At 40.9% G+C, this 13,428-nt stretch overlaps 1 protein-coding gene across 1 annotated transcript; it reads left to right on the top strand.

Annotated features, from left to right (window-relative positions):
* The first annotated feature begins 1,439 nt into the window (after positions 1-1,439).
* Positions 1,440-5,708, top strand: MEIG1 (meiosis/spermiogenesis associated 1). Its single transcript, XM_009586983.1, has 3 exons — positions 1,440-1,543; positions 3,366-3,528; positions 5,580-5,708. Exons 1-3 carry the CDS (start codon positions 1,440-1,442, stop codon positions 5,706-5,708), a joined length of 396 nt encoding a protein of 131 aa, XP_009585278.1.
* Positions 5,709-13,428: the final 7,720 nt, after the last annotated feature.

Below are 13,428 nucleotides of genomic sequence, written 5' to 3'. Positions count from 1 at the left end.
CTGTAGGGACCCTCCCTAGATCCAGAGAGCTACGACCCCTCCAACTACTGATGCTGGGATCCCCACTCGCTCCAGCAGCTGACACCACAGGCTGCAGGGTACCCATATCCCCGGTCTGACTCCAGGAGCTGGCACCAGTTTTCTCTTATGCACACAGGTGTCACCAGCAGCTGGCAATTAGTCCTTGCAGCACGCATACACACAGGTTAGAAAGTGAGATTACACGGAGTTAAGATTTAATAAGTGGATATAAGAAGGTAGGACAGACTGTGATGATCAGGTGTAGGGCTCAGCCAGGCAAGTGTACTGTCTAGCCCTGTTTTACATGTGACCGGCCTCTTTTATACTCCTTTCTGTCTACTCCTGTCTTTGTTCCTCCCCGCTCCCCTTCCCCTGCACATCCCTCACGGGTTTGTACAGCTCTATGAATTCCCACACCCCTCTGAGTCTGGGGTCCCCCTGGTTTACAATCAGTTGCAAAGTCCAGGTTGATCTTCTGGAATTGGTGCTTGTAGTTTCTTGATAGCCCATCAATTAGTGTGAGTGGTGAGGTTTGTTTCTTGTCATGGTCTCTGTTTGTTTTGTCAGGTCTGTGTCTCTGTATATTTTGTTTCTGGTTTCCCCTTTTTCCCTTAGTTTCCCAACTGACAAGGTCCCAGATCAGATAACCTTGTTCGAATAAACATTCTCACACTCCCACAGGCCCTCATTAATTAGTGTGACTGACCAAGTTTGGTTCTCATCACCGCCTCCCTTATCATTTGCTGGTCAGGTTTGTGTCCCCATATGCTCTTGTTTTATGGCTCCCTTCCTTTCTTATTATCCCTTGTTGCACTGAAAAGGTCCTTGACCAGACGCTCTTAAAGGAGCAGACACTCTCCTTCCACATACCTTTACAATTTGTATAAGCATGAAGGAAACTACCATATGCAAGCCCAGGCTAGTTAGGATTGTATAGAAATTGTGCTGTGATTGACATTAAAAACTGTTTTCCCAAAGCCAAAACAGGTATATGAAATCTCACCATTTCCCCTAAATTAAGAGTAGGCAAACATTGTCATCTTAGCAAAGTCCACTTAATTGTTCAACAATCCTCTTTAAATAAGAAGTGTTAGTATTATGCTGAATATTTTCTTACCATTCTCTTGCATTCTTTCATTTGCCTGTGTCTGTCTGCTGTCTTTTGTCTTTTCCCTGAATTGTAGGCTGTCTGGAGTACAGCTCCTCTCATGCTCTTGTACAATGAAACCAGCTCTATGCTCGGAACTCAGAGGCACTACAACAGACAGAGAGTGCAATTTTTAAAGGTCTTAAATAGCAGCCTAAAGATATCAGGATAGTGCTTTTATTATTCGAAGTCACCAAGCTGGCACTTTAAATATGTGACCTTTATATATATTTTTTGAGCAGGAACGCCTGCGGACAGGCCATCTGAATTAATGGTGACTCAGGAAGCGCCATGCATATCTAGATGTCTGGAAGAAGCACATTCATTAGATGAATTCAGTACATCCTATAAAGAAGTAATTAACACTAGTAACATGTAAGTTATCATAAGACACTTAAATTCATTATAGTTTAGCATTTATTAAGATCTAATGTTATTGCTAATAATATTGACTGTCTAAAGTCCCAGACTGACAACAGTTCTCATCAAACATGAGCATACAGGGTATGAAAAATTCTGTAACGGCTACAAAAGGGCCCTTTGTAGCAAAGGAGAAAAAAATTATGTTGGGATAGGTATCTCAAAGACTACACTAAAGATTTATAATAAGGATATATGCTCAGCATGTTAATTTGTATGTGACACCTCATAACTGGTGGGAAAATCACCTTTTTTTTTTTTTTTAGCAAATGGATGCCTTCAATTACAAAATGCTGCAGAGCCTGGTAAAAGAATGCCAGAAGACAGCCCTTGTGCATATTTTTATTGATCTTTAATAAAGTGTATGCAGTAAGAGATGAAAGGGCCTTTCTTTCTGTGCTGATGGCTCTCGTACAGTTAGACGACAGAAATGCAGACTTCTGCTGTTTCCACATTATGATAACGATAATTCTTGATATCATTTTCCCAAAGATTTTTATGCTGTGGTGCGATTTTTTTTTTCTCCTTTTCTGCCTTTCTAACAGACTTAAGGGCATTTGTGCATTTGATAAGACATCAGCGTTCAACTTTTCAAGCACTCAGTTGATATAGGAACTTGCTAAGTAAGGAAGTTTAACTTCCTTTACTGCACAGGATTTGGAGACAGCATACTACCCACAGGGAGTGAGACTATGTTCATCCTCTCACTAAAAAATCCAGAAGCTTTTTCTCCTTTGAAGATACCTTCCTAATTATGAAGCTGAAGTTTGGTGACATTACAAAACGACGAAAGGACTCATTTCTGATCGTATCTGCTAGGCATGATAGTGTTCTGTGTGTTTTGCTTGCAGAGGCAGCATAAAGTTCTATTTTAGTAGCAGAATAAGATACACTCAAGAAAGCAAATGCAGTGAAATTCAGATATAAGGTAGAAGTCAAATGATTCATATTTTTTTGAAATATAGTTCAAATCCGTCACTGGTGAGTTTCTACTGACTCCGCAATTTTTTTTTTTTGATTGCTTATTTTATTCTTTTTTTTTTTTTTTTTCCCCGGTTTGAGTTTCATCTTGTCCCAGTTCTGCTCTGTTCAGGTTTAGCAGTTGATTAACCTATTTACTATTTCTCAGATTGAACAAACGGGTTTTGTGTGAGGAGGAAGTCAGTGGCAGTCAGTGCAGATTTTGAGGGGACAAGGGTAGGATAGGATGAATTTTGGTAGGTTGTGCGCCTTGCCTCCTTATCCAATTTATTTCTTAAGACCTCATCTTTGTCATCTCCACTGTGGCCATGTGACTGGCAGTGCATTTCTCCTTTTCCCTCCTCTCCCATCCTGAGCGTTTGCTGTTCTTCAGTTGCCCAGCTCTTCATTTTGTGGTTCCCAGTTTGGTGTCCCTTCAGTAGGCAGAAAGAAAAACCTGAAAAACTGCCTGCCCCAAAGGGATAGCAACTGTGAAGATGTGAAACTAAAAAAAATTACTGGGTTTTTTTTTTTTTTTTTAAATGCATCAATATGCACAAATAAACTTCAGGTAGGTTAAGTTGAGGTGTAGAGGTGTATATAGAAGTATAGATGAGTTGGGTTTTGTTTGAGATCAAGTAGTGCATTTAATTCGATTCCAACTCAGACTTTTTAACCTCAGACTTTGAAGGGAAGATAATATCGTACTGTCTGCAATTCCTTTATTTTTAAATTTTGTTCTACCTATTTGTATATGCCCCTAACAAAATCGCTTGCTTCTGTCTTCTCTGTTTAACTTTTAAAAATCTAATTTCAGGAAAAATTCTGAAGTTTCTGGAGTCATGGCTAAAGCTGACATCAAACCAAAATCTATATATCATGCCAAAAAATGGTCAGATGATGTAGAGAACTTATACAGATTTCAGCAAGCGGGATACAGAGATGAGGTTGAATATAAACAAGTAAAACAAGTTGATATGGTAAGATTTAGAACTCTGCAAGGGTTATTACTTTAAACTTCTGTCTCATTAAATGATTAAATAAAAATGGAGGTGCCGCTTATTTCCTTTCAGTTAGGCTAGTTTCTGATACAGATTTTTCTCCCAGGTCTGACTTAAATTCTTGGGCTATTATTAACTGTGCAGAATAACTTATTTCACAGAAGTGAAACAGAAACACTACCCAGCCTGTGTTTTTGTTCCCCCTCTCTCATGCATTTAGAAGCATTATAGATTTCTTTGAATAGATGTAGCTGCTATCTAAAAGAATAATTTGGTTTTGAGGAAAGGAATTTATCAGGGTTAGTTCTCTGTGAAGTTTCCCCATCACTCTGCCAATAGACCTGACAGGAAACTCACTCATTGTCCAGGGAGCCAGTCCTGTGTCATTGTTACTGACCTCAGTTTTATGGTTGAATTGCATGGTAGCATAATGAGACTTCGTGCACACTCAAAACTCGGCTTCTACTGAAACTGTCCACGATAGAAATATTTGATGCCAACTGTGGTAAAGGGAGTTGTGACACAGACATTTATCAACTGAGAACATCAAGGACTTGGTCCTCTGTTCACTATAGTTGATGGCAATATGCTCCCTAGCACATCAAATGAGCTAATGAATAATGGCTGGATATTCAGTGGCTACTTGAGATTCAAAATAGCAACCAAGAGGTTAATACAGCAAACAACATACTATCTTTATTAGAGCTCTGTAATTTATCTTCCAAAGCAGCATATATAGTATGAAAAATCCACTTTTAGAAGATTTTAACCTCCTGGGCACGTAAGTCAGAATGTTCCTAAGAAAGTCACTCCTCACCCAGTTAACTCAAAATATATGAAAATGTTGATGTGCATAATAAGATGCAGTTTATTCTTTTGTCATGGGCTCAGGTAACACTGTAAAGGCTGTGGTGTAAATTCCTTTAACTGTGCAAAAGGAAATCCTGTAATTAGTGTGATAGGATCAGTCTGTTTAAAATTTATGGCAGGGCATAACTGTAAACAATTAAACCCTGATAAAAAGTTAAAGAACACCACTTACTCAGTGTAAGATGAGCATGCATTCTCTTCAAACTTGCCAGGATCTGGCAGTGTTTCTCCTTCAATTTACATGTTGTGAAATGTCTTGTTTATTCCATACCATATTATGTTTCCATAATGCAGTTGTTATTAATGATGCAATTATAATATAGGTGGAATGAATATTAAGGCTCTTATGTTTAGACAGAGGATGCAAATAACTCAGCTGTATGTCCAAAGTAGTAAGGCAAGTGATGAAACTACCACTTCTGGAACTCTCCAATTAGAGAATGCTGTAGTTTGACATTCTGTTGTCAACCCTGCCTGGAAGAGAAATAAGATTCTTATTACCTGATTTTTAAGGTTCAATTTGATCAGAAGTAGTCATAGGTGTTCAAGCTGCAGATAGCCACTAAAGCCATAAAGCTGTTGAATGTACAAGTGCTCAAGCCTTTAGTTAAAGCTTCACAATGTGGAACACTGAAGAGCACCAGGATGGTACTGGTTTCCTGCAGGACTGATCCTGCTGTATTTGAGACTATGATACATGTAGCTCCCTTTATTTTTACGAAATTGCTAATGAAAAGCACGATATACGCATTTTTCATGGTCAGAAGGATCCCGAAGAAAGTGTGTGTCAGTCTTACAGAAGTGGAATCTTTTAGCCTCTCAGAGTACTGAATAACATCAATGTTTTTTTCCTAAACAATGTATTTTAAAAGCTTTAACTAGTCCACTTTTTAAATTACTCTAGTCTATCAAATATTCTTAGATCCTTATTTCTAGACTTTTCTGATCACAAAATCCTTTATACTAGACCAGAAAACTGGTTTCTGACATCTTGCTCTTAATCTTTTTTTAAAAGCTAAGCAAATTAATAGCAAAGTACCGTTCAGATGCGAATGAGTTTTTCCCATGGAAGTATACCCTATATTCTTTCCAATGTAATGCGTAATCATTTAATGTGAGCATGTTCAGGTGAATGTATATCCTTTTTATTCTATTTATAGGTAGAGTGTTGGCCAGAAACTGGATTTGTTAAGAAACTTCAGAGGAGGGATAATACATTCTATTATTACGATAAACAAAGAGAATGTGAAGACAAAGAAGTCCATAAAGTGAAAGTTTATGTGTATTAGTTGTGTTATTCTAATCTGTTTGTATTTTTTATAAATCTGTTTGTTTGTTAGAATCTGTCAGTAAATGAGATTTGTGTAATCTGACTTACCTTAAGTATCGATGTCATTCTTGGATGGAAGGGGGAATAGAGGAAAAGTGGAGAAGCCTGGAACTATAGACATAGGAATTCCAGGTTTTTCCTGCTATAACCAAAAATCTTATTATCCCTTATTTTCCTAGTTACAAATGTTTTGACATCAAAAAGATAAAAAGCTGGCAAATAGGCATCATATATTTGGTTTAACTGTGTGCAAAATCCATTATAAGTAGAGGCATCAATCTTTATTCAAAACAACACAATCTTGTTGACACTGGCTAATGTCAACCACAGTCTCTTGGTATAGCTAAATGTTATTAGACTACAAAGGGCCAAAGTAACGCCAAAAGGCTAAAGTTCCCTTGGAGAATACAAGAATAACAAGCAGAGAATTTAGTGAAGGACTCCGAACAATCAAGTAGCAAGGATCAGTGCTAAGCTGCAGATTTAAAAACTAGTTATTGTGATAGAAAGAGTCACAACAAAAATGTCTTTCTGAGCAATAGGTAAGGTATCCCCAGAGTGTTTTTGTCAGGTGCAAGTATTAATTACTTGAGGAGGAAGTATTAATTGACTTGGCAGCATATGCCGTTTTATGGAGGGGGAAAAAAAGATTGAGGATTTACCTGTGGTGGGATCAGGGAGTACAAAACTGTAGGGAGAACATGAAATCCATACCATGTAATATTTAAGGTTAGGTAACATATGCAGCTGATATGTGGGATTTCTGGGCAGAATTCATCTCATCTAACTTCAAATGTCATGCTGTCCACGTCTACACCTGACCTTGTCATTTGGAGACCCTTTGTTCTGAATGGAGAGAAGTTGGCTCTTCTGGGCACAATTATGATTTCTTCTAAATGTAGATATGTAATATTTGCTTTGAACACGTTGCTGTGACATCAGCCCTGCAGAAGCTGTCCATACATGTGCTACTCTGAGACACACGGTAAACGCGAGGTACCATACTTACCTTCACTCATTAGGGAATTTAAGTAAAATACTTTAAGATGCCAAAACTCTAGATAATTGACCAGTAGGACAGATTATGGTTATGTAAACCAGGAGGTGTGTTCATCATAGTTAACAGAAAAAATGTTATTAATATCTCCTGTCTCTAGACTGTAAACCAAAACTAAGTTTTAGGCATGGATTAGCAGTGTACATTTGACCATCTGTCAAAGGATATTCCTCCTTCATTTGAACCTGAGGTGGTGGCCAACTCAAGATGAGAAATAGAGGACTTATGGCTCAAAGTCAAAATAAGTAGTATAGATGCAATATTCAGAAGATCTCATTGACAATAGGTGATGATGATCTAGTCACCTTATTTAGACTACTGGAAATTTTTAGCTTAAATTTGTATGAGCTCTGTTGGAGAAATGACTGAAAGGTACTCAGAAGCAACTGTGAAGCTTTTTTATTCCAGGAAGGTTTTAATGGTTTTAAATAAATATACAATTACTGCAATGACAGAAATAAAGCATTGCTACGGTAAATTTCAATTCAAATTTTCATTATGATTTCTTTTTTATTTGGATTGCTCTGGATATACTTTTTAAGAGAGGACTTTTTGCATGCTTTGCCATCAAATAGTGGGAACAGAACAATTATCAGGATAATCCATCTATTTTGTCACTTTAAGATAGTGGATCTCGCTTTGTTAACTTCATAGATTCCTAAAAAAGAAATTTTCCAGTGGTTGTGAAAAGAGCCTTTAAAAATTCACAAAAATAGATATGTTGTATAGCCAATTCAAATTTATTGGCAGAAATTATTGCTATGAGCACACAGAGAATAAGTGAGAATGTTTGGTACAGCCATTTTCTCAGTCTATAAAAAAGACATAGTTAGGTATTCAAGACAGGAATTAAAACTGCAGGTAACTTTTTAGAGCTTAACTTTCTTTTAAAGAAAGACTTTAAAAAATTGAAACAACTGTAAAAGACGATTCCTTCCTTCATTTTACCTGACTGCACCTCAATGTTTTTGCAATACTGCTGGATGCTTTCTCTCTTGTATTATGTTCTAAAACAATGAATGTGCATTTCATACAGCCCATGGAGATTTCTTTATTTCAAACAAGTAGCATGGGAACTCCTGTTCCACTTCTGAAATACTGATTTTGTATGAGTTGGCAGACTCTTCTCACTTGAGACAGTGAGTTACCTAGATTTTATTACTTACATTTTTCAGCATTGTCAATGTGCTAAAAGGTTGAATCTCACTGTAATATTTAAAACATTAATGGGGTGAAAAGGAAAGAAAAGCCTTGTAATTAGTGCTGGAGACCAGCTTACGGACATAGCCTTTGTCAGCCCTAATGCTGTATTTGGAAGTTCACTCACCTCACAAGCAAAATAGCAGGTTTTGTATTGGCAGTGGCAGTTTCAGTTATAATTGTCCTTTGACATTCAGTTCATTTCCATATTTCACTTCAGTTCATGCTAATCTTAAGGTTAATTAAAACCACTTTCTTTTTTTTAAAGGCCTTAGCTGTGTAATGGCCTTAGCTATGAAGCCAAAGGGGTTCCTCTCTTTAAAAAGAAACAGGTACTGGGGTTCTTGCCTGAGTTCAAGTTTGTCTATGATCACAAAATAATATTAATCCAGTATAAGGACGTTTGCTTGAGTTGATTCTTTGAATCATAAAATAGTTTGGGCTGGAAGGGACCTTCAAAGGTTGTCTAGTCCAACCCCCTGCCATGGGCAGGGACATCTTCCACTAGATCAGGTTGCTCAAAGCCCCGTTCAACCTGACCTTGAACACTTGCAATGATGGGGCATCCACAACTTCTCTGGGCAACCTGTCTCAGTGTTTCACCACCCTCACCGTAAAGAATTTCTTCCCTATGTCCAATCTAAACCCACCCTCTTTCAGTTTAAAACTGCTGCCCCTTGTCCTGTCACTACAGGCCCTGGTAAAAACTCTCACTCTGTCTTTCTTATAAGCCCCCTTTAAGTACTGAAAGGCTGCAATAAGGTGTCCCTGGAGCCTTCTCTTCTCCAGGCTGAACAACCCCAACTCTCAGCCTTTCTTCACAGGAGAGGTGTTCCATCCCCCTGCTAATTTTTGTGGCCTCCTCTGGACCCGCTCCAACAGGTCCATGTCTTTCCTGTGCTGGGGGCTCCAGAGCTGGACGTGGCACTGCAGGTGGGGTCTCACCAGAGCAGAGCAGAGGGGCAGCCCAGGATACGGTTGGCTTTCTGGGCTGCAAGCACATAAGTGCCAGACTATGTCGCATTATTTGTCCACCAGCACCCCCAAGTCCTTCTCTGTGGGGCTGCTCTCAATGCATTCATCCCCCAGTCTGCACTGACACTGGGGACGGTCCCAACCCAGGTGCAGGACCTTGCACCTGCCCTTCTTGAACTTCATAGACCCACTCCTCCAGCCTGTCAAAGTTCTTCCTGAAGTGGCTTTGGTGTTCAGCTGTGCTTGTTGAGCATAAAGCTGATACTCAAGTACTAACAAGTTTTCCTCTGCTACCAATATGCTGGATGTATCTTTTTCAATCAAAAAAGCTGTCAAAAGAATTTAATGTGTCAGTATATTCTCTTATTTGAGAAATCTGTAACTGAAATGTCTTGTCTGTCACCTCAGTTTTAAGCATGTTGAGAACAGCTTACTTGTGTCTTAGTTTAAGGTCACAAAGTTGTGAAAAAAGTATCAGAAGTAAGCAATCTGGGGAAGCTGTGCTTCATTTTAGGGGTGACACAACAGTTCATATCAAGATAAATAACTTATTTCTGAACACCATTACAAAAACTGTTTTTACTGAACTTTAGTACTTTAAAGAGATAAAGATGAAATCACATCTCTCCATTTTATTGCTTGGAGATGAAAATATGTGCTCTTTTGCTGAGTCTTAATAAAAAGTAATTCTGTGAAAATACTTTCCAAGGTACTTTTCCTATCTGTTGGTATTCCTCTTATCAGGCAATGCTGTAATGCTTTCAATGACCATTTGCAGCAGCTCAACAAATGGATGATGGCAAGGCTCCCTGTTAGCAAGTGCTTACCAGCTGCCCAACTCTGATGGACTTGGTCTAATTTTAATTCACTTCATGGCTTTGCACAAGACAAGAATAAATGCTTTCTCTGTCTGTTGAAGCTCATAAAAGGAGGGAAAAAAAAAACTTCTCCAAGACCTACTTTTCAGGCTTTGTGTTTGACAGCTACAAGTGAAATGGCAAGGATGCAACCTCTCTGAACTCATCCAGTTACACTGGGGAAATAAAGGCTGCGTTTGTGTGTTCTAGGCTGGTTTTCTGTTTTCAGCCTTTACTTGAATTCATTATGGAACAGTATTGTCTGAAAGTGATACTATGGTTATTTGATTGCTTTACAGTCACAGCAGCTTGAAGCACCACACCTAAAAATGGTATAAGCGTTTTAATTTTCACTTTGGTACCTGGGTGGACAGTTGTCTTTCCAGCTCTGAAGACACTTGAACCTCAGCCTTTTGGTTTTCAAACATGGTTCACTTGTTTCAAGGTGTTGAAAATGATTGACTGGCTTCAAACTGTTTAAACAACAGCTGTTGATGTTGCTGTTCCTCTGTGCTGGTTTTGGCTGGGGTAGAGTTAATTTTCTTCACAGCAGCTAGTATGGGGCTCTGTTTTGGATTTGTGCTGGAAACAGTGCTGGTAACACAGGGATGTTTTCGTGCTTACACAGAGTCAAGGCCTTTTCTGCTCCTCACCCCACCCCACCAGCGAGGAGGCTGGGGGGCCACAAGGAGTTGGGAGGGGACGCAGCTGGGACAGCTGACCCCAACTGACCAAGGGGATATTCCATACCATATGACGTCATGTTCAGTATATAAAGCTGGGGGAAGAAGAAGGAAGGGGTGACGTTTGGAATGATGGCATTTGTCTTCCATCACTGTTACGCGTGATGGAGCCCTGCTTTCCTGGCGATGGCTGAACACCTGCCTGCCGGTGGGAAGTAGTGAACAAATTCCTTATTTTGCTTTCCTTGTGCGCGTGGCTTTTGCTTTACTTATTGAACTGTCCCCTTTCCGTAGTGTCGCCCCCACCCCACCAGGCGAGCGGCTGGGTGGGGCTGAGTTGCCGGCTGGGGTTAAACCACGACCTCCTGACATTGTCCTCTTCATGCAAGTGAAGTCTGTCTGAAGGCAGCTTGAATGGACTTGCCTTACGGTCTTTGCAGGTTCTCTCCTATTACCCTAGTTCCACTGGATTTATATTTATTTGTAGGAGCTGCTTTCTTAGTAGCCTGCCTGTGCTGAGCACCTGTTGGCAAGTGGTAATTACTTAATAAAACACATTTTCTTTCTTATTGCAGTTGAGACTTTGCATTTACTTCAAGTCTGAAGCTCAGCATGCTCGCAAACAGCATTTGGGCGGGTGACTGGTGACTATGTGCCAGGGGCTGGACACAGGATAGACACTGACACAGAAAAGGTAATTAAGAATAGGGTTTAATAAGAAGAGAGGCCAGACTGCAGGGATGAGGGGGAGGGCTCAGTCAGGTGAACGTCCTGCCGGACAGCCTGCTCACTCACGTCTGGCCCCTCCATCCTCCTTCCTCACCCTCTTCCCATACTTGTTCCACCCTGATCCTTCCCTTTCTCTGTCTGTGGTCCTTCCCCATAACATCCTATGTTTCGTGCAGTCACCCAAACCCCCTCAAATATCCCTTAATATTCATGCTAACCGTGTTTCCTCCTCCTTACCAGTTACAAAATCGAGGCTGACCCTCTCCAACGCTGGAGTAGTTCTTTTAATGGCCCATCCATCAGTGCCTGACAGGCTATGGCCTCCGTTATTGTCTCTCTCATCACCTGCTCATTAATGTTTGTGTGTCTGTCTGTTTAATTTAGCGTTCTCCTCGTTATTTGTTATTTCTATGGTATGGAATAGTCCTTAACCAAATAACTTACTGAACCAGATGCTCTCATATTTCACATGTCCTCATGCCAGCCGCCCCGAGGCAGGCGGCTTGGCTGCCACGTGAAGGATGATGCCGTGTAGAGGCACCTACTCAGCAGGACCTCTGTCCTGCTGCTGCAGATGTCCAGGCAGGTGGCAGCTCTAAGGACGTGGAGACAAAGGGAAGGGAATGCCTAAAAACAGGAGGAGGAGGAGGAAGGGGGAAGGAGTGAAAAAGGGCATGTGAGTTCAGGGAAGGATGAGCGTGTGTAGGGAGTCAATCACGCAGATGCATCAGCATTTTGCCAGCGATCCTCTACCCACAGAAACCTCCTCCCTTGCTGTCAGTAGCTCAGTTCTTGCTGGCTGGGGAAGCAGGACGCAGTCCCAGCATATCACTGCAGATGTTCATCCTGCCTTGGCAGGAGCGCCCGAATGCCTCAGCCAAGGGGAAGGTGTCCTGCTTGGGTGGATAAGCTGCTGGCAGCTGCTTGGTTTTGCAAGGGGGATGGAGCAAAAAGCAGGCGGACTGGATGTGTGGCAGGTTCTTCATTTTTGCCCAGGGTGTCCAGAAGATGTCAGCTGCGCTGTGCTGCGCTGGGGGACATGCTTGTGACAAATACACGATGTTTTTGAGGAACAGCCAACGCTGGGATGCTAGTGGGGAAGAGCCAGCAGGTGGGCTGTGGGCACTAGGAGATAGGTGCTAGGACGCTGTGCATGGAGGGATGGGCTGGAGCCAGGCATGCTCAATACAGGGATGTGTTGGGCAGTGTTTCTGGAGGAAAGAGCTCGGTGGCCCTGCAGATCTGCCTCTTTCCATGGCTCTGGTCTCCTGAAGCTACAGACAGCGGAGCTCTTGCTCTGCAGCCCTCTTCTGTGGCTGCGGTGGGTAGGGCCTGCTGACTCCTATCCTAACCTCCCCAACGGATCCATCTTCATCTTGTTCAGAAGGAACTTGAGTTGCAGCCCAGAGGGACCCTGCTTCTCTCCATTGACTCTTCAAAAAGGAGGAGGTCTATGTACCAAGGGCTGGAAGATCACTGTTTTGAGGAGACACTCGTTAAAAACATGAAATATCTCTTTGATAGCCTATCACTTACAACTTTGGTCTCAACACGTGAGAAAGATCACCACCCTTGCAACTACAAACACAAGGATTTATTTAAAATGTCACTGGATTAATATTTTGTCAGACCAGAGCAATATTTCAACAGAGAAGAAAGCTTTATGTATCTGAAGGATGAGTTCAGAAGAGGTGTTTAGAAGAGAGAGTCATTGGTAGTATGTATATTGCAAGCAGATTATTGAGCATGCAAGGCAAAAGAAACAGAAAAAATATAAAAGCTTAAGTATGCTACAGACAGTAAGAAGACATTAAAAGGTCACTGGGAATCTTAGTTCAGGAATAGCTTCTCTGTTATTCACAACTTTACCATTTGCATCCATCAGATACCTCACCAAATATTCATAATTCCTGCTTTGCTCTATCAGAGCAAAGCAGGAGGACCCATCCACACCAGATGAAATAATTTACCATCTGTAACCGAGGAAGATGTGAAGCATCACCTGCTAAATATAAACACCTTCAGTTGAGAAGTCCGGGGTCACGTACACTCCCAGTCTTCAGACCAGTAGCTCAGGACTCTCTAATTAACTAATTTTTAGATCTTAACAAACTTCGGAAAATTGGAGAGGTGCCAGAGGACTGATGGAGGGTCAACATGATCTGCTACTTAAAAGGA

Source organism: Fulmarus glacialis, unplaced genomic scaffold (genome assembly GCF_000690835.1).
Source record: "Fulmarus glacialis isolate BGI_N327 unplaced genomic scaffold, ASM69083v1 scaffold12971, whole genome shotgun sequence".
NCBI classification, from domain to species: domain Eukaryota; kingdom Metazoa; phylum Chordata; class Aves; order Procellariiformes; family Procellariidae; genus Fulmarus; species Fulmarus glacialis.
Note: the sequence above shows the minus strand (reverse complement) of the source record. Positions and strands in the feature narration are given on the sequence as shown.

What these genes read in the sequence shown, in the direction of transcription:
- MEIG1 (XM_009586983.1), top strand. Translation starts at nt 1,440, where the DNA reads ATGGTGACTCAGGAAGCGCCATGCATATCTAGATGTCTGGAAGAAGCA. An exon ending in GTAATTAACACTAGTAACAT is followed by an intron (nt 1,544 to 3,365) that starts GTAAGTTATCAT and finishes ATCTAATTTCAG; the next exon opens with GAAAAATTCTGAAGTTTCTG. An exon ending in AAGTAAAACAAGTTGATATG is followed by an intron (nt 3,529 to 5,579) that starts GTAAGATTTAGA and finishes TTCTATTTATAG; the next exon opens with GTAGAGTGTTGGCCAGAAAC.